Source organism: Cryptomeria japonica, chromosome 2, assembly GCF_030272615.1.
Source record: "Cryptomeria japonica chromosome 2, Sugi_1.0, whole genome shotgun sequence".
NCBI lineage: Eukaryota > Viridiplantae > Streptophyta > Pinopsida > Cupressales > Cupressaceae > Cryptomeria > Cryptomeria japonica.
Window position 1 is genome coordinate 329,162,042 of NC_081406.1, and position 27,026 is coordinate 329,189,067.

A 27,026-nucleotide genomic window follows, 5' to 3' on the forward strand; every position below is an offset into this window, starting at 1 on the left:
GACAGCAGCAACTAATCTGGAAATGAGCAGCAATTAAAACCCTTGAAGATCCCTTGAGTAGACTCAACTAAGATGCAATATACTGTAGCGATTTTACTATTCACGTATCACTGTAGCGTTTCACTATTCACGAGTTACTGTAGCGCGGCACTATTCACGCGGGTACTATTCACGCGAGTACTGTAGCAGTGGATGAAAAAACTTGCAATCTGCTCTTAAAACCTTGAATAATTTGTTGATAATCTCTCCCAACAAGAATGATATAACTCCATGTGCCAAAGAAGGATGATTCACAACCAACTATAAATGTTGTTCAACAATAAACTTCAAACCCTTGTAGAAAACTTCACCAATTTGCACAAATGAAAGAACTGAAGTATTCTTTCCCACAACTGCAATAATTCAAGTGTTATTTCACACCTTCAAAATTGCTATCAATAGGAAGTTTCCGTTTCCTATGATCAAAGAAGAAAATTGCGAAAGCCCTAGGCTCCACAATAAAAATCAATCAAAATACTATTTATCAACTGGATGCTGAGAATGAACTCTTGCCTTTCCTTTTATTCTTTCCTTAAGAGAGCTCAAACACCTTCCTGGCCAATGTGGGATAAAAGATTTATTCCCACATTAAATTATTCACTTAACGCACTTTATTATATTAAAGTGACTTTATTATTATAAAGTTACTTTAGAACTTTATAATAATATTAAAATATTAAATAAATCACTTAAGTCACTTAAACTTTAATATCTCTTGATGTACTTGTCTGATTGCTAAGCCGTCTGAGCCAGGAGTCGACTCTCCCTGTTCTCCATGTGATTGGATGCCTGTCTAAAAATAGAAACCCTGAATAGTGACTTACTATAAATAGTAAGTGTGCCAATCTGAGTCAAAAAACCTGTGCAAAGGCCAAAACCTGAATCCAGCTGAAGAGTAATGTCTCTAATCACCAAGTAACTGCCACACAAGGCCCTCTATCAATAATTGTTAGCCTATGAGGGTCAAATGATAAGCTAATTCTTACAAACTCTGATGCTCGCAAAATGGGGACATTACAATATGCGGTAGAGTGATAGTTTCAATTTAAATGTCCTCCCGCTGCATAAGTGGTAGAGTGATTTGGTTCTATTATGCTTTGTTGCCTTGGCTGGTTTACCGCCAAGTTTATGTTCTTCATCCCGCTGAAAAGTGGAAGGGGTTGGCTTGCCGCCCAGTTTTGTAGTTGCATTGTAATTTCCTGCGGATTAGAAAGCTAACGACCCCCTTGTCACCGTATGCTCTCACCTTCCCATATTGGGCTCTTGGTGATCAAGAAGTGGAAGGGTTACCTTTCAGCAGCATTTGGTTTTCATTTCCTAACCATAACCATTGTTGTGTTGAATGTAATCGTGGAAAAAATAAAAAAAAATAAGAGGGAATTTTACAGATATCCATACCCAATTGGTCGAACTTGAAGAGAAAAAGTACTTCACCATGACATCTTATCTAGTCTATATGTTCGCCCGACATCAGCCATTGCCAGGGTTGATCAAGAAAGGTGAAATTGGGAATGGGCCCGATCAGGTGAAGGTGTACGATTGCTATCCGCAATTACATTATCAGGACATAGCTCAGAGGGAAAAGAACAACCCTGCTTATGCAATTGGTCAGTATGAGCGTGTCAATGTCGCCTTCACAATGTGCCTGGTCACGTTGATGCAAGGGGGATTACACATAAGGCTCTCAGAGCAAGCTACCATTTTGGTACAGAGGTATGGCGCCTGGTTCATTCAGTTCCCAAGATTCTCCTATACCGAATAGCTGGCTTTGAAGGCGCTCCTTTCCGACTTCCACGGTATCCAACCGACAAAATAGTTCTTCTGGAAGTTGCAAGGCAGGCACGTCCGGCAAACAGTTTACTCAGAGATAAGAAGCAGTCCGGGTTCGCCTCCCCTATGATTTTAGGTAACCTCGATGTTCATTTAAAGAATCCAGCTCATGCCGAAGAATCCCTTGCTGAGTTAGCCTCTTATGGCCTACAGGAACATTTCCCAAGGAAATGTTTTGATCATGACAATCTGGCGAAGAGAGCCTACGACAGGCGCTACAGAGAAAAGGAATCAATTGAAGGCTATTGGAAGAATTGTTCTGATGACTATGAGGTCCGACAGTGCGAATATTCAAGGTTAAGTGTGCAGCAAATGCAACTTTATGAATACCGTCGGGTCCCGGATCAGTTAACGGATCCTGCAAATTGCTTACAAGTTCGGGAGTTTGAAGCAGTAAGACATCCCTTGCTAGGCATCGATTGGTCACAGGATCCAATCACTGATTTTGAGGTAGTTATGGCAGCCCCAGGAAGGTACACTGATCAGTGGTTACACCAACAGATTGAGCGGCTAATTCATGAGGGAGTCCATTTCACCTACCATATGATGGGTAGCCTTGATTCTTAGTCCTCTGAAGATGAGGGAACTTCAAGCGCACCAAAAGAAGAGGTTGAAAAGCTCGAAAAAAAGAAGAAAGCTAAAGCCAATAGAGGGACTCGGACATCTAAAAGGACAAGAAGGGAGAAGATCCCTATTAGGAGGCCAGAGGTCACTTCATCATCAAAAGACCCTAGTTCCGATGATGATGTAATTGAACTTGATTATATATCTACTCCGCCTTCCCAGTGCGATGTTGATACATTCGGAGCTGATGATCCTCCTGCACAAGACATGCTAAATACAGAGGTGAGGGTCATTGAGTCTGGCGAACTTGAGAATCAAGTTGTGAAGGAGAAATTCCGTCCAATCAAGGGGTTGATGTGCATGAACTCACCCAAGGAAGTCGCCACGAATTGCAACTGCATAGTACTAGCAAAGATGACACCACTGTTGAAGGAGAGCAAAAGATAAATGAGACCCGCGAGCCTGATAGAACCGAGGAACAATCATCACATGGAGATACCAGACAGTTGTTCAGCGAAGTAGGAGAGAATTCAGCTGCAAGCAAAGGGATAGACACTTCCTCGACTCCTCCTATAACAGATCAGCTACAGATATGCAATGAACCAGCTGAAAGCATTGAAGAGCAGAGTGGGAATTTAACCATAGCATCCGGGCATACCATACTTCAAGATTGTTTAGTTGCTCGAGCACAGCAAATGGTAGCCACCAAGCCACCTATCGACTTAGAGGACATTTTCTCTCGCATAGGGGAAGCAAAGTCCAAAGGGAAGAAAAAGCCTAAAGCATATTCCAGAATAACTAAGGATGAACAAAGGAACCGTACCCTCCATATCGCCACCCCGCCTGTTGATAAGCCAGCAGATCAAATTACACTGGCTGATTATAGCATCACAACCATCCCAATCAGACGAGCCACCAAGGAACAGGAAAGGGAGGAGTTCAAGGACTCTGTGCAAAACATGCTCAGGCAACTCGAAGAGATAACTGTTGAGAAAGACATGTATCGAGTTCGTGCTCAGCAGGACGAGGGGTACATTGATCACCTACTGAGACCATTGCATAATGCCCCCGAATCCCATGTTCCCCCAACAACATTGGCGCAAAGGACCACCACAGAATTTGAAGGAGTACGAGATACCGCCAAGGCTGTCAAGGAATGGATGCGAAGCATTAAAGAAAGGGGAGAGCTAATCATTGAAGAGGTAAAGGAAATGGCCCACCACCGAGAGACCATTTTAGTCAAGCTGCTCGAGGTGAAGCGGGAATGCCTCAAAGTTCATGAGGTAGTTGCTACAACTCTTCCTCTCGTAAGGGCTCTTTTCTGGACCCAAGTGCAGATTCCTACATTGTTCGCCATCCTGGACCCCCACAACATCAACATTTTTAAAGAATGGTACTAGACCATCACCATGAAGAGCGAGACAAAAGAAACCATTAACAAAGAGCAGGCGGAATGCGAGCAAATTTTGAAGAACATGGAAGAACTTGGCAAGACAATCCTCCGATCAATGGTTTTGGGTTGGAAAAATGATCTATCCGATGACGTAGTGCAACCGGACTGGGAGGATAGATTGAGAACGGATAAGATCGCCTACTCCACGGAAGACCTGGATTTTGCCGATAAATTACATTCAGACATTTTGTGTTTTGAGGCTAATCGGTCTAGCTGGCAAGATGGTTTAAAGCACGTAGATCATCATCTGGAGGGCATGCAATATAAGATACGTCCTCCTCCTATGCCTCAGATCACGGTGCTGTTCCAACTGTGCATCAGGTTCCAAGAGTATGTTCATGCAGAACGTACAGCAGGTCGGGACCTTTGGAAAGAATATTTGCATGGCAAGGATGAATTTTTAGTAAAAGGATATGCAGCTGAAAAAGAAAAAGTGCTTTCATAAAATGCATTTTTCTTTTAAAATCTGAAAAGGCACTTTTGGCCATAAAGTTCATATCTGACTGCCAAGTCAGCTGTAAATTTTGAGCTCCGTGCATGTGCACTTTTTGAGCTGTTATGGATAGTTATTAATTACCCTTTTTAGGTAGTTATTGTTCCTCTTTGGGTGGTTGTTGATATTTACCTTCTATTTATGGGTATGGGTACCATTTTGTACAGATAAATCTGGGCCACTTATTTTGTTTAGATCTTGGCCATTCATCTAATTCTGGAACTCTATTTAAAGGGACTGGTTTTCCCTTATTTTTGTAAGAAGCCCAAGATTGTTGTTGAAGCTCTGGCGAAATTTATGCAGGATTAATGGAAAATTAAGGCTGTTTCATTTCTTTGTGAGTGCATGGTCTCCTTCTTCACCATTTAATTATTCTGTTATGTCTTTTATTTTCAGATAGCATTTTTTAGGATAAACATTTGATAGAAACCTTGGTGTTCATACCATTAAGGACTGACTGATTGTCATTCCCCTTGCATGGTTAGTCTAAACCCACCTATATGCTTAGCTTGGTTATTAAACAGTAAGTGAATGAATGTTAAAATTCTGAATTTATGTTTAGTAGCATGGAAATCTAGTTCTCCTTGAAGATTGCACTGGATTTTTATAACATTGTGCTTAAATAGCTGATAATTGTAAATCTGATTATTTGGAGGTTTCTGTCTATTTTTTTGAACATGTTATCTTAGTTAATTAATCAGATTTTCTCTATCTCTTTTCCCTCTCTCTCTTTTTCCCCCGTTTTTTTACCAAGAAGAAACCACAGTCCAGCTGAGTTAGTATCAATCCAACTGAAATCAACCGATACAAGACTGTTAAATTTTAGGGAACTCACCCGAAAGTTGTTCATCTAACCGTAAGTCCCCTTTGTGTTTCCAGCAAAACACATCAAACCACTAAGTTATCTTGCAATCAAGACCTGACAACCGAAACATTGAGGTAATCCCCATTGATCAAATAAAAAACAGCATTAGGGATTTCCTTATTTCAAGAGAGGATAGGATGCTTAGTATTCTATTCTGTGTTGGCCGGATGGAACCGTAGTGATGCGATTTCAGACATGTCAACACGTTCCACGGGGATGCATCCCCTCGAGAAAACATGGCGTTATCAAGATAGGGATGTCATTGAGATGCGGGGATGTCTGGGGAATGTCCCTCTGCTGATCCTCCACCTTCGCTACGCACCTTGGACCGTTTCCAAAACATTTCCTTCACCTTGAAATGTTTCTTGAACGTTTCTTTGTAGGGGACACTTGGGATGTCCTTGAGATGCCCAGACGTCCCTCAATAGGACAAGGGACACAGTTAGGTTTCCCACAACACCAACATTGAAAGTTGTTTTTAAAAAAAAAAAATGTGATTCCACCCTAACGCTAACTCAACCCCAACCCCCAACCCCCAAGGACTCACCTTAAAGTTATAAAAGAGACATTTAGTCTCATTTGCAATCACAAACTTGAAACTCAGTGGCTAGCAGCTGCATAGTTTGCAACAGTTGGACTGAAGAGTGAAGAGGAAGACTGAAGTGAGTGAGAGATTGAGGTGGAAGCTTGGTAGGAGACTGCATTAGCAAGACAAGTGGAGTTTTTCAACTTTCAAGCAAGATTAAAGGTAGATTTTTAGTACTTCACAATTTAATTTTTCTGATTTTCTGATTTTCAAATTTTTTTATTCCTGAATCCTTGTTCATTGAATCATTCCTAATTCCTATTGTTCAGTGTTCATTCATGAATCATGAATCATATTGTTTCACTTTTATAATTTTATACCTATTATTTTTTTCTGATTTCATTTCATTTAAATTCATTGTTCAAAACTTCAATGTACATTTTTTAGTTTTTACTTCAAAATTGTTCAAAACAGCAGCATATAGGTTTTCTGATTTTTTTAACATTGTTTATTGCAACATCATTATCACAATGAGCTCTTACAGCATGAGAGAGGATGAGGATCAAGAGGTTGAAGTAGAAATTGATAGTGAAAATGAATCATCTAATGAACCTGGCATAGGAGTGGGGGATTAGTCTAATAGTCAAAGTGAAACAAGTTCTATTGGGAGATGAAATTTGAGCTTCCCTTTTGAAATTCTCAAAAAATGGGCCAAGAGCCCCTTTAATCCTAAATCACCTTTAAAACAATTTGCATCTAAGGTACCAGCAAAGCCTGGAACAGCTGGGGGCACTATAAAGTGGAAGTGCCACGTGTAATCTTGAATGGTTTGGCAGCATTACTAGAACTAATGCTCACTTCTTTCTTGTTCGAGGCAAAGGTGTAGAAGTATTTTTAAAGGTGGAAGGGAACTTGAAGTATAGGGATGAAACATTAAAATTATGGGTTGCAATGAAGATGAAGTATTTGTATTTGCTACTTTGCCACATAGAGTAGGGGTGATAAGTTTCTATAGTTTCAACTTCTACTTTGCAAACTCAAAGGCCAACAATCCTATCTAGTTTAGGGGTAGCAGCAGAGCCTTGGGGAAAACGTAAGATGACTAGTCCATCTTCACAACTTTTGGCAGATCTATTCAATGTGCAAGCAAAGGATGAGGCAGATGATGCCTTTGGAAAATTCTTCTTTGCCAATGGCATTCCATTCCATTTGTCCCGCTAACCTTATTATAAGGAAGCTGTGTCAAAGATAATAAGGTTAGGACTATCATATGTGCCACCTAGTGAGATTAAATTGAGGACAACAATCTTCGATCAAAACTATTCCAAGATTAATATTTTGATGGAGAAGATGAAGAGAACCTGGGTCACAAGTGGTTGTAGCATAATCATGGATGGGTGGATGGACATTAGGCATCCTCCATTCATTAATATCACGATTACATCTACAATGGGCCCTTATTTCCTTAAGGCTATTGATTGTTAAGGGCATAGCAAGGATGCTCATTTTCAGTTTGAGATCCTCAAGGATGCTATAGAGGAGGTTGGGCCACAAAATGTGGTGTAGGTAGTGATGGATGCGACCCATGTGTGTAGAGCTGTAGGGAAGTTGATTGAGGCAGCCTATAGATATATTTGGTAGACTCCTTGTGTGCATGCCATGGATAATGCACTCAAGGACATGGGTAAAATCAGCAGGATCAAAGCAATTGTTAGTGATGCTAGAGATGTGTAGATGTTTATCTACAACCACCACACTTCACATGCACTCTTTAGTACTTTCTCCAAGAAGGAATTCCTGAAACCTATAGAGACTTAGTATGCATCATACTTTATTCTCTTGGAGAGGATGCTTGAGTTGCAAGAGGCATTGCAACTAATGGTTATGAGTCATGACAATAGAATGGAATAGGTGGCTTGAGTCAAAGACACAACAGGGGTTGAAGGTGAAGGAGGTGGTGAAGAATGACGTCTTTTAGGCTGATGTCAAATATATTGTCTCCATCATTGCTCCAATCTTCACAGTTATTAGATCTGGGGATTCTAATGCACCTTACCTTGGAGAGGTGTATGAGTGCATTGATTCTATGCTTGATTGAATGAGGGATTTTGTGCGAGAGAAGGACCCCACATTGCAATTCTATGCCGAGCATATTCAGCCGATCGTTCATCATAGATGGGAGAGCTCAACATTCCCTTACACATGGCTGCCTATGCATTGAACCCGAAGTGGTATGTGCAAAGGCCCGACATAATTACACCTATAGAGGATGTTGAGGTGAAGGAAGGATTCATGAAGGCAATTGACAAAATGTATGCTCCTACAGAGGCTAGCCAAATTCCTACCGAGTGGACAAAATTTGCCACTCTTTGGGGATATTCAAAGGCAACTGAGATAAATCTAGAGATATGTCACGGGAGGACCCCAAGTTGTGGTGGACTATGCATGGGCCTAGATCTTTGACAATTACTCTAGCCATTCGTTTGCTGCCCCCAGTTTCTAGTTCTTTGCTCTTGAGAGGAACTGGTCTACTTATAGCTTCATCCACTTCGTTAAGAGGAATAGACTTACTTCTAGGAGGGTAGAAAATCTTGTTGCGGTACATAGTGCCTTGCGTCTCATTGACTGCAACACATCTATGTACAAGGAGAGTCTAGCAGCTAGAAGAGAAACCACAAATTGATGATGATGCTACACAGATAGGGCTGGTTGGTATTGGTATAGATGAGCTCAAGGATGTGGGGTCCAACAGTTTGAGTGATGAGGAGTTTTGCGAGGAGCTTGGGGATGATTAGACCCTACTTCTAGAGTCTAGACTATTAGCCATTTACTATTACTATCTAGATTCTAGCATTTTGCTATTTTGTTTTTGAAGTTTGAAGTTTGAACATTGTTGAATCTTGATAACTTGATTGTAATTTTGATAAATCATGATTATGAAATGAGAAATTTTGAAAATTCTCTTTCCAATGTCTATATTTATAATTTATTATTACTAGTTTGATGCAATCATTGCAATGTCTTTAAGTTTAAACTAAACTTTACCTATTCCTTAGGATTATATAGTTTAATAGTTATTATATAATACATCTTTATCTGTTTAAAACTAATTTTTCAAGAACTATATGTACTATGCCAGCACCGCTCCCCCGCCGCCGTCCCCCCACCGTTCCCAAACTTAGGCCCCTAGTCCCACTTGTCCCCAAGACGTGTTTCCCCATCTCCGTGTTATGAAACTCAGTGGAACATTGAATAAAACTGAGTTTTGATTTTTTTTCTTAAAATCTTCTATTTTAGCACTCGGTGGCATTTATCTCAAAATCAGAGCATCAGTGAAACTTTCTCATTGAGTGAGTGCACGAATGGAAAATTTTAAGCATGCAAAAGAGGTTTTTTTCTCTTCACTACAATAAAACTGAAATATACTTGAAGGTTGACAAGCCAGTTGTTGATCTTGTTTGCTTCCTCCTGTCTTTCATAAGGCTGAACCTGCGCTTTGAATCGTGTTTGAGCTGGGGATTGTTTGGTATGATATAGGGTTGTCCCTTCTCTTGGCTTTTGATTGGCATTTTTTCCCTCCTCATGAGTCTTGGCTACCCCTAATGAAACCCCAACCTTAGTGATGAGTTTTCCCACCCACTTCTGCATGTTTTTGAGCTTCTCCATGGATCCGCTAATGCTTGCAATGTCATCCTTCAACTTCGAGAGCTTCTCCTTTTGAGATTAATCTGTTTCTGGAGATGTCTTCTTCCTCACGAGCTATGCTTCGTCTCACGTGTTGCTTCTACACCCTGTGGATATTTCTTGTTGTAAGGAATACTATTCAACCTACTCTCTATTTCTATAACCGATCTTAGATTTTTAATCTTTATGGGTTTTGATCAGTGTGATATTTACTCATCTCAAGATGACCGTGTTGAGCATATACCTGCAAACTAATCACACTGCAAATTCTACACAGGCAAGGGCCAGTATATTATCTGAGACCAATATGATATGTAATTAGAATAGACAGTTCACTCCTTTGCCAACACAAATATTAACATGTCTATTGACTAATATTTTGATATAAATAATGCTTTAGCTACTTAAACAGAGTTTAATATGGCCTTCAAAAATAAGATCAAAGCATCTTTAAGTTTTGGTACTGAGATTAGCAGTTAAATTAAATGAGTGTGTAAATGGATTAAAAGTAATCATTACAAAGAAGGGTAACTTAATTATAGCATGGAGAAACCTAGTGTAGGAAAAGTCTGGTAAGTTGAGGCTATGTCTCCTAAGGTCAACTGAAAACATCAAGAAATCAAGTCAATTGCTTCTGTAGAGAACCCAAAAACAATGTGGGTCTGAAACAACAATTCTACAATGCTCTCAAAATCTTGTCTTTTTCTCCAACTCACCATATCAACACACTTAACATCTACACTCAAATGTACAAGCACTCTCCAACTCTAGATGCCTTCTATGACTGCTGAAGGGGCTTTTTCTAATGCAAATCAGGTAAATAAGATGCAGAGAAATACAATTGGCTTTCCATCTCATTCAATGGAATGAGGCATCCAACTGATCTGGGTGGCTGGTCTTCAGTATTGTTGCATTTGGAAATTTTTTCTGGATGTTGAATCTTTTTGTTTGACCCTGTCTAAAAGTGATGGATTCACTGGTGTGCAAGTTTATTGGAAAGCTTTATTGAATGTCAAATTTTCCAATTTTAGATTGTTCATAGGGGATTAATTTGCCAGCCACAGAACTTGTCACATTTTCCAGTTTCAGAATGGGAAGGACTGAATGGTTGCCTGAGGGTCTGCTCCATCCTAATAAACATTTTCTTCTTCCTTTGCTATTTGCTTACATGGAACAATCTGTTTCATTTTTTCCTGAAGTCTTCAGCATTTGGAGTGAGTGTCTTGGTGTTGTTGGGTGTTAATTATGGTCATTATAACTGATAATAATGACTCAAACTGATTTACATTGAACATTGATGATTGAGTCCAGACCAAATATTGTGACAACCAGTCCAAATGGGGCTCTGCTTTGTGAATATTTGGTAATCAATATATTTTGGAGTGAATTTCTTCTTTGGAATGAGCTTCTTTTATAAATCATTGTCTGAAGAAAAACCCTTAATAATATTATTATTCTTATCATGTTAATAGAGTTCTTATCTACTCTTCTGTACTCTCACTGTTAAGAAGATGTTCATCCATCTTTGAAAAATGATATTTTCTATACATGATAGCAATAGCACTACCAATGTTCCAGCCCTATGTTGCAAAACTCTTTTAAATGAGAAACATATAACTTGCACAGGTAACATCCAAATGATTCTTCCCTTTGTTGTGCCCAATTTATCATCTCATAGCATCACACCAATGTTCTAGTATTAGTTTAATTATCATCTTCACCTTTTGCATATTGGAGTGAATTTCATATTTGGAATAAGCTTCTTTTCTAAATCATTCTCTGAAGAAAATCCTTAATAGTACAATCATTCTTATCATGTCAATAGGGTTCTTATCTACCTTTCTGTACCTCTCACTGTTAAGGAGATGGCCATCCATCTTTGGAAAATAATCTCCTCCATATATGATAACAATATCTGTTCCAGCTTTGTGTCCGATATCTCTTTTAGATAAGCAAGATATAACTTGTAAAACTAACATCCAAACACTTCTTCCCTTTGTTGTGCCTAATTCATGATCCTATAGTATCACCTCAATGTTCTAGTATCATCTTAATTATCATCTTCACCTTTTTCATGTTAAATATTTTACCTCCAATTAAATTTTTTGACTATACCTTGTTATTTGCATCCTGTACAGAATCTTGATGATTTTGCATTTTACATGTCATTCAATCTGTATTCATACTGTAGTTTCATTTATGGTACTGGTCTGTGCATAAGGAACAAAAATTTCTTCTCTACTCTGCCACAATTCTACAGAAGGATCTATTATTTGCTTTGTTTGATCTTGATATAAGTATGGTACAATCAAAGTAAGATAAGAACTATCAATTCAAAGTGATAATTTCTTTAGCACCAATTTTTAACATTTAAAGAAGTGTTTGTCCTTCAATTAATTCCCAATATTTCAATCAGATAATCTTAATTTTGCATGCAGATAGTGATGCCAAAGTTGGGTTGGAGATTGCTACTTGGATTATCTTCAGGACCTTCGTTTGTTTTGCTGTTTTTCTATGGTATAGTACCAGAATCTCCAAGATATCTTGCAATGAAGGGAAGAACTAAAGATGCTCTTCATATCTTGGAAAATATTGCCCTTATGAATAAAAAGCATCTTCCAGCTGGGAGATTTGTCAGTCAGCTAAACACTGAGCTCAATGAAATAGATAATATTGATCCGTTAAAAATAGAAGAAGTTCATCTAATGAATGAAATAAAGCAGTCAAATAAAAACCTCATGAACAGAGAAAATGAAAACGGAGTTCTTTCATCATTATATGGTCTCTTTTCACCAAATTTTATCAAATCGACTCTTCTTCTATGGTCAGTATTCTTTGCAAATGCCTTCACCTACTATGGACTTGTCTTGCTCACTTCTGAATTGAGTGGTGAAGGGGGGAATTGTGGACAAAAGGAGTCATTGTTGGTTACTTCCACTGACAATAGTCTTTACAGAGATGTTTTCATTTCAAGTTTTGGAGGTAATAATTCTTATGTTGGACCTACCTTAAATATGAAGACATATTCTGTTTGCTATTTCTGCATATTAGTTTTGTTCACAAGTCAAATAAAAAGAATGGTACAGACTGTTTGCATTTAGTTTCTAATAGTAAGTAAAGTGAAGAAAAGCTTTTATTTGAGGTCCTTATTTATGATACTTATTTAATAGGCTATAATGTTACTATATGATAGTAGAACTGATTTTTCATGATGGCAGAGTTTCCTGGGCTTGTATTGTCGGCAATTGTTGTAGACTATATTGGTCGCAAATGGTCAATGGCTGCAATGTTCTTCTCCTGTTCTGTCTTTCTTCTTCCACTAATATTTCCTCAACACGAGGCTATCACAACTCTTCTTCTCTTTGGAGCTCGTCTATGTATCACAGGAACATTTACAATTGTCTACATTTATGCTCCCGAGGTCAGTTGAAAATACTTTACAGTTTATTCTCTTTGGCTTCATGTTTTATGTGTAGTAATGATTCCTTTTAGAGATTATATTATCTTGTTTGTAAGTGTTGAGAAAAGATAAAGTGAGCGTTTTTTCCCCTTTCAATAGCATTGACTTTTAAAGGGTTATAAGTACTTTAAATCATAATTGTGAGATTTACAGAAAAACGTCCCTTGCATGGGGTCTCATGTTAACCAGATGTTTCTGAGTTAACTAAAACAATTTCTTAAATACAAGATGCACTTGAGGTAGTGGAGGAATCATGAAAAAACATATGCTGTCCCAAATTAATGCCATCAAACCATTCCTTTTACTAAAAGATGGCTAAGGAAGAATATACAGACGAGTACAGACCTATTGAGCTGTGCAATATGGAATATAAAATCATCTCAAAAGTTAAAGCCAATTAACTAAAGGCAATGCTGCCTGAACTAATTTCTGAGATTGGTCTTCTTCTGTCCCGAAGTATCAATTAATAGACAGACATCATTGCAGTTCAACAAAAACTCCATTCAACAAATCATCAACAAAAACTTTGGATGATCATGAAGCTAGACATGTCTAAGAACTTCAGTAACTATATAGACACACACACACACACACACACACACAGACACAGACACAGACAGACACAGACACACAATGTATGTATATGTAAGGACATACCCAAACCCATATCCAAGGGAAAAAACTTGCCATACCCGTGTACCCAAATCTGTATCCCATACCCATACCCGAACCCGAATTGGCAACTTAGTCTATAAACAACCCAAAAAATCAAGGGGTTCTTAATATAAAAAATATCAGTCTCTTCCATCATGCCTTTACTATAAAGCTAGCTTGGAGATTAATAAATAGGGAAAATCAGATGTGGTCAAATATAATATGTCAAAATACAAGACAGCCAGAGTTAGTAAGGCCAAAATATCTTTGGGAAGCTTCCTCTCAGCACTTGCAGATTACATTAGCAAGGCAATGCACAAGCTTTCTAGAATCCCTAACATGCAAGATTGTAGTGGAAAAAAATCAAAATTTGGGAAGCAGCTAGAATGGTCACCAATCCCTTTCAAATTCAACACATGCACTATTGGAGCAAAACATGCAAAATCCATGATTAATAACGTTGGACTACGTCACAAGGTTTGTCTTCATGTTTGAGTTCAGCAAGGTTAATTCTTGGAACAAGTTAATCTAATAAAATAAAAAAAATAAAAATGTGATTAAATTTGAAAAATATAATTCTTGATTTTTATTTAAATATATTAAATAAGTCATTAAAATAAATAAATTTAATAATATTAATATCTAATCTTTTACTAACCACTGAAATGTTTGCTTGAGTTGACAATAGCAAAGGTGATGAAGTTGACTCTTTTAGCACTACACACTATGGTAGTGGAAAAAAAATCAAAATTTGGTAAGTAGCTAGAATGGTCACCAATCCCTTTCAAATCCAACACATGCACTGTTCGAGCATAACATGCAAAATCCATGATTAATAACGTTGGACTACATCACAAGGTTTGTGTTCATGTTTGAGTTCAGCAAGGATAATTCTTGGAACAAGTTTGTCTAATAGAATTAAAAAAATAAAAATGTGATTAAATTTGAAAAATATAATTTTTGATTTTTGTTTAAATATAAATATTAAATTTAAAAAGTCATAAAAATTCATAAATTGAAGAATATTAATCTTTAATGTTTTACCAACCACCAAAATGTTCGCTTGAGTTGACAATTGTTGTCCTCATTTTTGGATTCTAAAAAATGTGACAACCCCTACAAATTTTTGCCTAAAAAGTGCCATTTTTGTCTCCAAGGCACGTTTTACGAGGTACAAAACTCACATTTGATAGTGTCAAATCATTGGGGGGTGTCTTTGCCATCATTGTCTAAGTTTTGGTGAGTTTTGGTCTTCCTTTTCCTAGCTTTCTGTGCAATTTCGGGTTTCAAAAGTCACTACAAGTTGAAGATTTTACTCTATGGCACACTTTCCGAGGCATAATTTCGACTAATCCTTGAACTGGCTTAATCCTCAGTCCATCCTTGAACTACGTTTTGAATTTCGTCGAATTCTGGTTTCGTTTGCTATGACTTTCCTTCAATTTCAGGTTTTAAAATCCCGACTGCAGGTGGAGAATTTTCTTCAAACTGCAAGTTTTAATGATGTCCATTGTTTTGGTCTTTGTAGGGGAATTTTCAGCTTATTACATGTGCATTTTTATTAAAAGATGTTACTTGTAATTTGTTTTAAATTTCTCCTTTGTTGTTTTTATCATTTTTATTGTTTTTCAGTGAACCACGGGGACGCGTCCCCCCCATTTTTGGGCGCGTCCCCCCGTCAGAGACGTCTCGGGGACGCGGGGACGGGGACGCGACGTCCCCCGCCGTCCCGCCACTGCCACCCAAACTCCGCCGGGACGGGGAGACGTCCCCGACGCGGAGACGTCTGGGCGTCTCCGTGGGAGACGCCTGGGCGTCCCCCCGTCCCTCGAGAGACACCCAGACATCTCTCGAGGGACGGGGGGACGCCCAGGCGTCTCCCGCGTTCGCACGGGATAAAAAGCGCAGTTTTCATTTTTTTTAAAAATTTTTATGACATGTGCTTTTTGGGGGGGGTTAAGGGGTAACCCTAATTGGACGTGGGCCCCACCCCACCCCCCAAAACAACACAAAAACATGTTTAGTTTGGATTTCACTCTCATTATGCAAAACTGATTTTTTTTCCAGCAGCTTGAAGAGGAGGAACAGCTTGAAGAAGATTGATTGAAGAGGTGAGAAAAGTGACTACAAGTGTGATAGGAGCTAGAAGAAGCAAGAAGAAGAGGAAGAAGAAGATTCTTCTACATTTTGGAGAGATTTTTCAAGCACAAGGTAGGGTTTTTCAACTTCTTCTTGTTTTTTTGTTTGTTTTACTTTCTGATTTTCATTGTTCTATGTCATTTTTGGTTTTTTTAATTTTTTTTCCCTATTCATCTTAAGACTCAAAATGAGGTTTGATGTTGAATCTTGAGGGCAAAATGATTCATCATTTTGCCCTCAAGATTCAACATCAAATCTCATTTTGAGATGAATAGGAAAAAAAATTTAAAAATTTAAAAATATATTGTTAAACAAGGCTGATTTTATTTTTATTTTGTGAAATGCAGTGTCAATTTGAAAATTTCACAATGAGCTCCCAAGGCACGAGTCAAGATAACATGGAAATCCATTCTCATAGTGAGAATGATTCAGAATATGAACCTGAAAATGAGGGGGGTGACCATGGGGCTGATCCTGGAGCCCAATCTAGTTCTATGGCAAGTGCAGCAGCTAGTACAGGTTGCCCTTCAGAGTTGTTGGCACCATATGCTAGGGGTCATTTTGATCCTAAGTCTCCTCTAAAACAGTTTGCTTCACAAATATCAGTACAAGGCACTGCATCACATTCAAGTGGGGGAACAAAGAAGTGGAAGTGCAATATTTGTGACAGAGAATGGTTCGGTAGCATTAGCAGGGTGAATGCACACTTTCTATTTTGGAGAGGAAAAGGCGTGAAACATTGTAAGTTTTTGGAGGAACCCAAAAATATACAGTACAGAATTGAGTTTAACAGGCTTTGGGGGGTTCCAGATGACACAAATATTTCAATGCCTACTACTTTGTCTGCTAGGGCATCACTTCACGACAGCCGGAATGTGCCAGTGCCACATACTTATCATGCTTCGCAGGCGGGAGGAATGATGTTTGGATCTCCATCTACTTCCACTTCTACTGTTGCCAGGACTGGGAAACGTAAGTTGCATACACCACAGAGCAACCCCATTGCTGATATGTTTAATGTGCAGCTGAGAGATGAGATAGATGAATCCATTGGCAATTTCTTCTTTGCCAATGGCATTCCATTTCATGTTTCACGGTCTCCTTATTATAGGAAGATGATAGATATGGTGGCCAAGGGAGGACCATCTTATGTGCCACCAAGGGAGACGAAAATGAGGACCTCGATCTTGGATAAAAGCTATTCCAAGATCAATATTTTGATGGAGAAGATGAAGGCATGTTGGGTGGCATTGGGGTGCAGCATAGTTATGGATGGGTGGACGAACATTAGCCATCGTCCACTCATCAACATCATGGTCACATGTGCAGAGGGCCCATACTTCCTTAGAGCAGTTGATTGTACAGGGCATCGTAAAGATGCTGATTTCCAGTTTCAGGTCCTCAGGGAGGCTATTGAGGAGGTTGGGCCACAAAATGTGGTCCAAGTAGTGACAGATGCAGCATATGTGTGTAGAGCAGCAGGGAGACTCGTTGAGGCAGCCTATAGACACATTTGGTGGACCCCATGTTGTGTGCATGCCATGAACAATGCACTCAAGGACATGGGGAAGATTGACTGGATTAGAGGAGTGGTCACCGATGCGAGAGATGTGCAGATGTTTATCTGCAACCACCACATTTCACATGCACTATTCAGGACCTTCGTGAAGAAGGAGTTCTTGAAACCAGTTGAGACTAGATATGCATCCTATTTCATTCTCTTGGAGAGAATGATTGAGTTGCAAGAGGCATTGCAACTCATGGTTATGACTAATGAGTGGAATAGGTGGGCTGAGGCCAAGACAGAGCAGGGGAGAAGGGTGAAGGAGATAGTGAAGAGTGATGTGTTTTGGACTGATACGAAATACATTGTCTCCATCATTTCTCCAGTATTCCAGGTGATCAGATATGGGGATGGGGATGCACCTAACCTTGGAGAGGTGTATGAGTGCATTGACTCTATGCTTGGCCAGATGCGGGCTGCTGTGCGAGTGAAGGACCCCTCTCTAGCATTCTACAATGAGCAAATCCGGCCTATCATTCAGAGTAGATGGGACAAGTTGAACACTCCTTTGCATATGGCTGCCTTTGCCTTGAATCCTAAGTGGTACAAGGCTAGACCGGGTAGAACGACACCGATTGAGGATGATGAGGTGAAGGCAGGTTTCTTTAGGTGCATAGAGAAGATGTTTGATTCCAGAGATGCCGGTACAATACGCACTGAGTGGGGAAGATTTGCCACTCTTAGAGGTTATTCAGATGCAGCAAAGATGGATATAGACATTATGGCACAGGAGGACCCACTTTTGTGGTGGAAATGTCATGGCCCGAAATCTTTGACCACCACTCTAGCCATCCGTCTGCTATCCCAGGTTTCCAGTTCTTCAGCTGCTGAGAGGAACTGGTCTACATATAGCTTCATCCACTCTCTTAAGAGGAACAGACTTACCTCTAAGAGAGCCGAGAAGCTTGTGGCTGTACATAGTGCTTTGCGTCTCATTGACCGCAAGACACTTATGTACAAGGAGAGTCCAGCGGCACGATGGGATGTAGAGCCAGAGGAGCCTTCACAGATTGATGAGGATGATCCTACCACTTCAGATGCAGGGCTTGTTGGTGTGAGCTTGAGGGACCTTGATCCTCAGGAGTCCAGCAGTTCCAGTGAGGAGGAGTTTGCAGATGATTAGAGGCCTCCATTAGCTACAGTTTGAGTTTTCACTTTTCAGTTTTGTCATTTTGTATTTGACTCGTCTCTTTTGTAATGCTATTGCTACACGTATTTGTATTTGGCTACTCATTGTAATGATGAATCATGTAATCATCTTTATTATTATAGACTTTGCAATGGCATCAGATATTCATATTTTTCGTTTTCCTTTTTCGATATTCATATGATAGAAATGAGAAATCTCCAATTTGACAATTTCATTTGTCAAATTTTATTTACTTTTAGTTTTAGCAATTAGCAATTAGTTACGTATCACTAATCTAAGTAATCTTGGTATTTCCTATAGTTTCATTTGAAATCTAATTCTTATACTGTTATACTGTTATACATCTTTTCAAAACTAGTTTTTCAAGTACTATATGTATATATATGAGCACCACCACCCCGCCACCCCCCCGCCGCTGTCCCCCCCGCCGTCCCCCCGCCGTCCCCAAATTTAGGCCCTTGGTCCCCCCGTCCCCGAGACGCGTCCCCCTCGTCCCCCCCGTCCCCCCGTCCCGGACGCCCGTGGAACACTGTTGTTTTTTGGTCTTTTTAAGTTAAAATAGGGATTTTTTGGCTAATTTACAAGTAAACTTGCAGTTTGGTCTAAAAACCCCTACTTTAATGGTTTTTACATGTAAACGGGATTTTAAACCCCTATTACATATGTGCAAGTTATTAAAACTTGTTGTAGGGATTTTATTTTCACTTTACAAGTAATTGAAACTTGCACATCTCTCTCCAAAACCCGATTTTGCCTAGAAATGAAATAAAGTGACAATTTTAAACTTCCTATTTGGTCCAAAAAACCTGATTTTGCTTATAAAGTGCATTTTTGACATTTTAAACTTGCTATTTGGCCAAAAAATCCCGATTTTGCCCAACATGTTGAAAAAGTGAAATTTTAAACTTGTTATATCCTTCAAAAAACCCGATTTTCATTGTTTCATGCATTTTAAACTTGTTATTGGTTCCAAAAAACCCGAATTGCAAGGACAAACGTTTTTTTTGAGGATTTTAGGCAAATTTTTGTGGAGATTTTTTGGGAGATAGAAGGCGTTTTGGATTCCTTCCTATTTCCATGCATTTTCAAACACCTTTCATGCCACATGGAGGTTAAGATTGCTGGTTTTAGCTTTATAACAGCAGCCACGTTTTTTCAAAAAACCACGTTTTTTTGCCATTTGGAATGGCATGAATCAGCAATGTTATGAATCGTTTTGGCTTGGTATGCTAAGGCGTTGAGGTTAGAAAGAGTCTTGGCCATTTTCCATGCCATTTCTCATGCATTTGCTGCTACGTTTTTCAGTTTTGGGCAATTTTTCAAAAATGTGGCTAGGGCTTTGGAATGCGGTTAATTTTTTTTAAGAGTTTTTCTTTCTTCTTCCAAAGATTAATCATCTTGATGAAGAAGCATTTTCAGATTGGAGCAAGGTAAGATTTCTTTTCTTCTTGTTTCATTTTTCTAATTTGTATATATGTTGGTTCTTCCCCAAAAATCGGTTTTGTGAGAGAGATTTTCCCCCTTGATAAGCAATTTTAGAATTGCATTGTTCTTCCCCATTTTCCCTCTTTACTTGTATTCGGGGTTTTAAATCCCGATTACAAGTTGGATGAAAATAATTGTTCTTCTCTTACGGATAAAAGATTTAACCATCTTTTGTTGAAATTCCAAGTTGCAACGATGAGAAATACCCATCTTTTCAAAATTGGGTTTTTGGAACCGGATTGCATGTTGAAAGTTCTTCCCATTTTCTTGAAGATGATCTTCCCAAAATCTTTTCATATTCATTTCCATCATCCGTACATACCATTTCATCCACTCATTTCACACCTTCATTCATTTTCCCCATTTAAAGTCTACCTGCGGTCAGCCATCCAGAACCCGAAATTGGTCCAAAATGCACTCAAAAAACACTTGAAAATGAGTTCTAAAGGTCCAATTACAAGTGCAAACTTGTAGTTACCCATTACACATATGAAGTTGCATGATTGTTCCCCGCAATTGCAAGTTAATGCTCTTGTTTTTCCCACACATGTAATGCAACTTCCAAAACTCAAAATTCACTTGTGAGCCCATTTTTGCATCAATTTCTCTCTTCCCTTGTTAGTCCGGTTTGCACACATGATCTACCAAATCAATGGATTAAGGCATGGGCCTTATTTTGCAAGCAAATTTCAAGAATGAAGGATGATACAAAGAAGAAATACAACAACAATTCATGGTTGCGAGCATAGAATGCTTTCAAGACAAAGATGGTCATGACATGAAAAGAGGAAGGCAACCCTTTCCCTCCTGAAAAGATAGTACTACCCCAAGCAAGAAGACAAGGATGCAAGTTCCCGTTCCGGTTCAAGATGTCTTTACCAATCCAGAATACTTCAACTTCTAGCATCCTTAAGCGACATGAAGATCATGACAGACAAAGGATGATGTAGTTAGAGTCGTGTCTTTAGACACATGGAATAATTATAGTTATGCATTTGTAATTTTGTTTTGACAAGTTACATGTAAAAGTATTTTTGTAAAATGCAAGTTACACATTACTTGCACTTTTGTAATTACATGCAAGACAACTACAAGTTGTGTCCGATTAGGACTGTAGTTGGAATAAGTCTTAGTTAGTTATTGAATAAGTTTTGGTGGTTGAGAGAATCTCTCAAGTTAGTTAGGATCCTCCCACCTTTTTCTCAAGGCTCCTCTTCTATAAATACTGGAGGGGTCTATTGTAATATTTATCTTTTGGAAAGCAAGCAAAAACTCTGCCAAATTTACAGCAAGAAGTCTTTGAGCTTATGTATGTGAATTGAAAGTTTTGAAGAATAATAAAGAAGGATTACTCAAGTTTTGAGTCTTTGAGTTAGATGTTTGAGTTTGAATCTTTTTATTTCTTCCATGCAAAGTGTTTCTAAAGGAGCTTAGTCTAATCTGATTTGAAGTCTTTGAGCTGCAAGTAGAGAAGATTAATTAAAATAGGAAAATCTCTTGAAGGAGCAGCAAGTCTTCGAGCTTGCGTCTATTCTTGAGGAAAAATTACTGTTTGATAAGAAATATCAGCAAGTCTTTGAGCTTGCATTAGTTCTTGTCTTTGTGTTGAAAGAATAGATTATTCCAGTGTTTGAGTTGTTGTCTTTTATTCGTTGTACAATTTAGTGTAGCAAAGGGTAGATAGGACTTCCAATAGTCAAGTCTTTGAGCTTGATATTGTTGTCCCGTCTCGAAGGAAGTGACGAGAGTCTTTGAGCTTTCAGGAAACTTCATTTCCTTTCTCTCGTTTTCATTTGAAGTTGTTACCATTATTATACATTTTCTTGCTCTCACTTTTCTAAGGAGAGAAAAGGATATAGGCTTCCTTGAAGAAAGAAGGAAGACTGCTGTCCCATCTTGTTTTTATTTTAGTTTTAGATAGATAGGGGGAGCCTTCCCTTAATTAGGAGAGTTTCATACTCACACACTGTGGTTGAAGCCACAATTTTGTTTGCTTTCACAAGTGTACAAAATTTTGAACCAACAACAATAGCAAAGGTGACAAAGTTGACTCTTTTAGCACTACACACTATGATTTAGATAGGAAATCAGGACAAGAAAAAAAGAATTCAGCTCAAAAAATTAGTAGTTGTACTCAATCATTATGAATTTGGAAACACTAACTTGGGATTGGCATGAAAAGATCTTTGTAGGGCAACCCTGGCTTTTCAACCCTTAACCAACCCTCTATAGGTAAGGCGTAGATGAAAGGTCAACTTGTGGAGCATCTTGTTAATCCTTTGCCTCGGGTAAGATTGTTAATGATGAAGATGGGGTTTCATTCAATCTCCTCCTTGAATTAGGATTGGTCTAATTGAAAATATTTATGCTTGGGACCATTGAAAAAGGGAAAAAGGTGATCTTGAATAGGGTTTTAAGTTGATCTTCATGGCTTTATAATCAAGTAAGCTAAAGAAAAAGGGCCCATTGTGGCTTGTCAACCTATACATCCCACCAACCGCCATTGTGAAGATGTGTCGACCATTGGATGAAGAACAAGACTAGATGGTTGGTGCATTGTGGAAGCCTCTAAGCTTTGAAAACTTTATGAGGATACAAGAGATGGACATGTGTTATTACCGACATCATTGCTTGATGAGGTCAACATTTGAACAAAAACAAGACAAGGGGCTTGCGATAGGATGACATGTAAGGTCTATATTGAATGGCACAATGACATTGATGCAGGAGCATCCTACACGTGGACGATTACTTTTGCTTCCAAAGTCATGGCTGATTAATTATTTCACAATAATTGAATGAAATATAGAACCAGTTGAGCTTATCTTGAGTGAACTCATCAATTGCATGATTCTCACCATCATTTATGTTTAGTTCCTCGATCCATGCACTCAGTTTGGTTCACTTCAGTTCAATTTGCTTCAATTCTATCTCCTTAATCCATGCACCTAGTTGAGTTGAGTAAAATTTTGCATGTCTAGTTGACTCATTCTTTGGGGAAATTGGCTCAAGAAGATAGATATTTATTTACTTAATGCATTTGGACATCGATTTGGTGTTGGAAACAAATCTTGAGTTTAACTTTGCATTCTTGAGAAGAGGTTGTGATTGGAAGTTGCAATTGGAGTTCAGTTCCTATGTTTTCTCCTATTTTCTCTCATGTTGAAAGAGGGTGCCTTATCTTTGGGTTTTCTAAAAAGAGGAGGGTGGAAAAGAAAAAAATAGTTTTTCAATGATTTGTTTCAGGTTGAAGGTGCTATAGAAAAACTCTTGAAAGTTTTAAGAGGCAGGCTTATGGAAACATCTATTTTAATTTTTAACAGTCCTCTTGCACTTGGTTGTAATTTTCCCAAAGAAACCTCCAAAGGTCTTAATCCATGTGGGATGATTAGAAATCTGTAATAAGTCGGTAATTTTTCTTTATTTTCATGTGGTGCTGCCCAAATGTTTTTATGGGTGTTTATAAAATCTTGTCAATTGAAAATTCAACAAAATGAGCAGTTTCATAATCTTATGAGTCTTAAAAGTCAATGTAAAAGAGGCAATTGTTGTTTTCAGTAAAATCTTTGTTAGAAACTAGTTAGAGTTATTTTATATGTAGATGAAGTCATTAATAAAATTTGAGTCGGTTTCATTAAGTTTCTCTCTGAAAACCTGTGGAATTTCACCAGAAAATAGGGTTGTCAAAACTAATCCAAATTAATTTTAGGACTATAGTGAACCTTATGGCCTCGCTGCAAGGGGGAAGTTGCCATTCAGTTGGCTCCCTATCCTTGTTTGCATTAGACATTCTGACGTTGGCACTAACAATGTCCCAAGAGTGTGTAGGTTGTATGATCATCTGCTCCTAGATTTCTTTGGCAAAACAATCTCTTCTAAGAAAAGGAAAAAGAATTAAACACAACATAATAAAACATGAGAATAAGTGGCCTTAAAGGAGAAGCATACATCAATATGGAGTCTTGTAAATGTCAAAAGAATAATAACTCTTGAGGTCACTTTGCTGCAGCTATGAGAAGACCCTACATAAAACGAAGAGCAAAGACTCGACAAGCATCAATGCCATTAGTTGGTTCATGGGAAGGACAAGTAGTGCTAGTGCCACTTGCATTGGTTGCACTATTCAAATGATATTGTGTAACTCCCTTGTGCTCATCCTTGATTGCAATTGAGGTAAGCTATTAGAAGAATTGGGTTTTTTTTTTTTTGGTTGCATTTTTAATTACTAAACAATTTTATGGGTGCTAGGTAGATTGTCCTTAAGTTTACTTGGGGTACGTGAATGGTCTTTCCATAGGCCTTTTGATTCAACCCAAGTATGTTCAAATGTAACAGGGTTGAATAGAGGCCCAAGGTAGGATCTTGGACGAATTGAGGCTATAAAAGAACCTAGTCCAAGTTGGTTTGGGTTCAACCAATGTTCTTGTAGAGTTTGATAACATGGGTTATAACCCTAACCCATAATTGCTAGAGTAGGAGTCAACATAGACTTGACATGTTGATTTTCGGATTGGACTTAAAATCTGCACAAAATCTTGGGTAAAAAATTGGCAAAAACTTAGTACCCTTAAAAGGACAATATAAAAAGTCTTAATTAAATTTTTGAAAAAATTGTGAAGACTCAATTAGACTCTACTAGGATCAGTGTGATTCTCTTGGTTTGCAAGATAAGCTACATGCATCATTAAGGCCTTGGTGAATTTGGGACTTGAGAGACTCACTAGGTAATTGAGAAATTTTGTAAGGGCACCCTTACCAATAGCTTGCTAGTGATTGCAGTTTCTTTGAAAGAGGAGTGATCTAGTGCTACTTGTACTCAATTATAGTCATTAATGCATCATCCTTTGGATGGCATTTTTTTTACACCTTTAGTATATCAGTGATGAAGACCATTGTCTTCAATCTAAAATCTGGTTGCTTCACCATTCAAATTTTGAACCTAGAGTAGTGGAGACCAAAGTAGTATTATTCCACTTAGGTTGTGCGGGATGCTAACCTTTTTACACTTATTACTTGACCTTGGTAAGATTGGAAAAAATAAAAAATTTAGATGAAAATATATTCATTTAGCTCTTATTTTTGACCTTTTCAAGGTGCTTGAAATTCAATAATACTTGGAGGCCTAGGGATACCTTCAGTGGGAAGCTACCATTTAAGGTGAGTACAATACCTTGATGAAGAACGTTACCTTGGAGTTGGCCTAATTGCCTCTAGATAAAAATCCATTGGGATACAAGAGGGTATATGTAATGTCCCCACAAAAGTTATATTAGGGTTTCCAAGTTTTTGGGTTGAAAAATTTAACCTGAAATCAACCAAAATCTATAATTACCATTTTGCCTTTATACAATAATATGACAACCCCAATCTAATAAACTAAATTTACCCTTCATTTCTTTTACATTCATTGATACCATGATTTAGATTGAGCTTACAAGAATGTGAGAAAATTGCAAAGCATCTATTATAAATTGGGTTTGCAATACATTTAACCTATGAAATGTCCCTTGCTAATTCTGCCCTCAAATCACTGATTTCTACCCTTAGGAATTTTGTCAAACACTTGCCTTGCGAAATCTGAACTTGCTGATTGGTGTTTCTTTTTGGTATTTCAATGAAGATAATGATAATATGCATTCAATGGACTCAAATGAACGTATGCAAATGACCAAAATGAATTTAGGATGTAATACAAGGTATACATAATGCAATAAGATCGCTGATGTGCACCTACAGCCAAGGGACATTAATGCAAACACTTGGCAAGCAACCTACCTATGCAAATAGACACCTACAACAAGTATTTTAATAAACAAATCATATGTAGCTCCAAACTCTTTTATTGCAGCATTTTAAACTGATTACAATGAATGAAAATGCATAGGCAGTATTACAAATAGTTGGCATGTGTAATGTCCCACCCTCTTTGGGATACTGAAAGCTTGAGCAATAGAAGAACACCTGCTTGTTCTTTAATTAATAATACTTCATGTCTTTTGAATGCGATCTTTCAGAACTAGACAGAAGTTGCAGAAGATGTTTCTTTTGTTTGAAGTTTTTTTTGAAGAAAGGAAACAAATTCCTTCAAGTAGTAATTGGAACAGAATTGAAATTGTATTTAAGTTCAACACTATTACTAATATTCCATTGAAATTAAACACTTCAATCTCCATATAATAGTTTAGTTACAAACAATGAAGTTCTTTAACCCACTACTAACATACTCGGCGGTTGGAGGAGAAATTTGAACTTTGGTCGGAACACACAGCGAGTAGCTCGCTCAGAAATGAGGTGCTTACCCCAAAAATCAGCTCACAAAGATCAGAAATCTGATCTTTTTCACTCCAAATCACTGTCATAAGGTAGTTTGCTGGGGACAGTGGGTTTGCAATACATAGGCGGAGTTTATCCCTTGAGTGGGAATAGTTTATGAACTCCAAATCCTCAGTCAATACGGTCTGATATGAATCTGATTTAATGGTTTCCAGACCTCTTTAACTGCTGCAACCTTCACCCAAACTGGTTTGTTGTGTAGGAGATTGATTGCCTACTAATAAAGGACTGATTAGAAAGAAGTATGTGTCTGAAATGACTTTCAAGGTGCTGTAGATGGAACTTCAGCTAGCACACAACCACCTCACTCAGCCACCAACACCATTCCATTAGCTGCTCCAAAGTCCTTATAATCATTGTCTTGTCTTCTCACTGTTCTGCCTTAATATGCTGATATAACCCTTGTGTGAAGATGGCTTTTAAAACATGTTGCTAATCCCTCCCAAGATGGTACAACTACTCTCACATGCAAGGAGGTCACAAGACTTCAAAACTCATTCACCATAAGCCCAAAGGAAACCTCTGAAGTAGAGTTTCTCTCTCCACACCCTTGGCTGGTCTCTCACAACTGTAGGTGTGCAACAGCAATGCAGGGCTATGTCTCCAAAGGCCTTAAACCACAAGCTCCTCAAAGGAGTCGAGAAGGAGAAAATAATATCAACATAATAATTTTGCCCCTAAGTTTGCCTTCTAATACTTTTCAAAGTTTTCCTAATTAGGGTTGAACCCTAGCACCTCAATCAGGTTTAATAATTTAATATTGATTACTTTTTTTCACATTATAATA

General features: G+C 38.3%; 1 protein-coding gene across 1 annotated transcript in view; it reads left to right on the plus strand.

Moving 5' to 3' along the window:
* LOC131033864 (organic cation/carnitine transporter 7) overlaps window positions 1-12,884 on the plus strand; it is a 168,161-nt gene extending 155,277 nt beyond the window's left edge. The window contains exons 5-6 of the mRNA XM_057965157.2: window positions 11,893-12,436; window positions 12,673-12,884. Of these exons, the coding sequence (XP_057821140.1) occupies window positions 11,893-12,436; window positions 12,673-12,884 (756 nt within the window). The remainder of the gene's footprint in view (window positions 1-11,892; window positions 12,437-12,672) is intronic.
* Window positions 12,885-27,026: the final 14,142 nt, after the last annotated feature.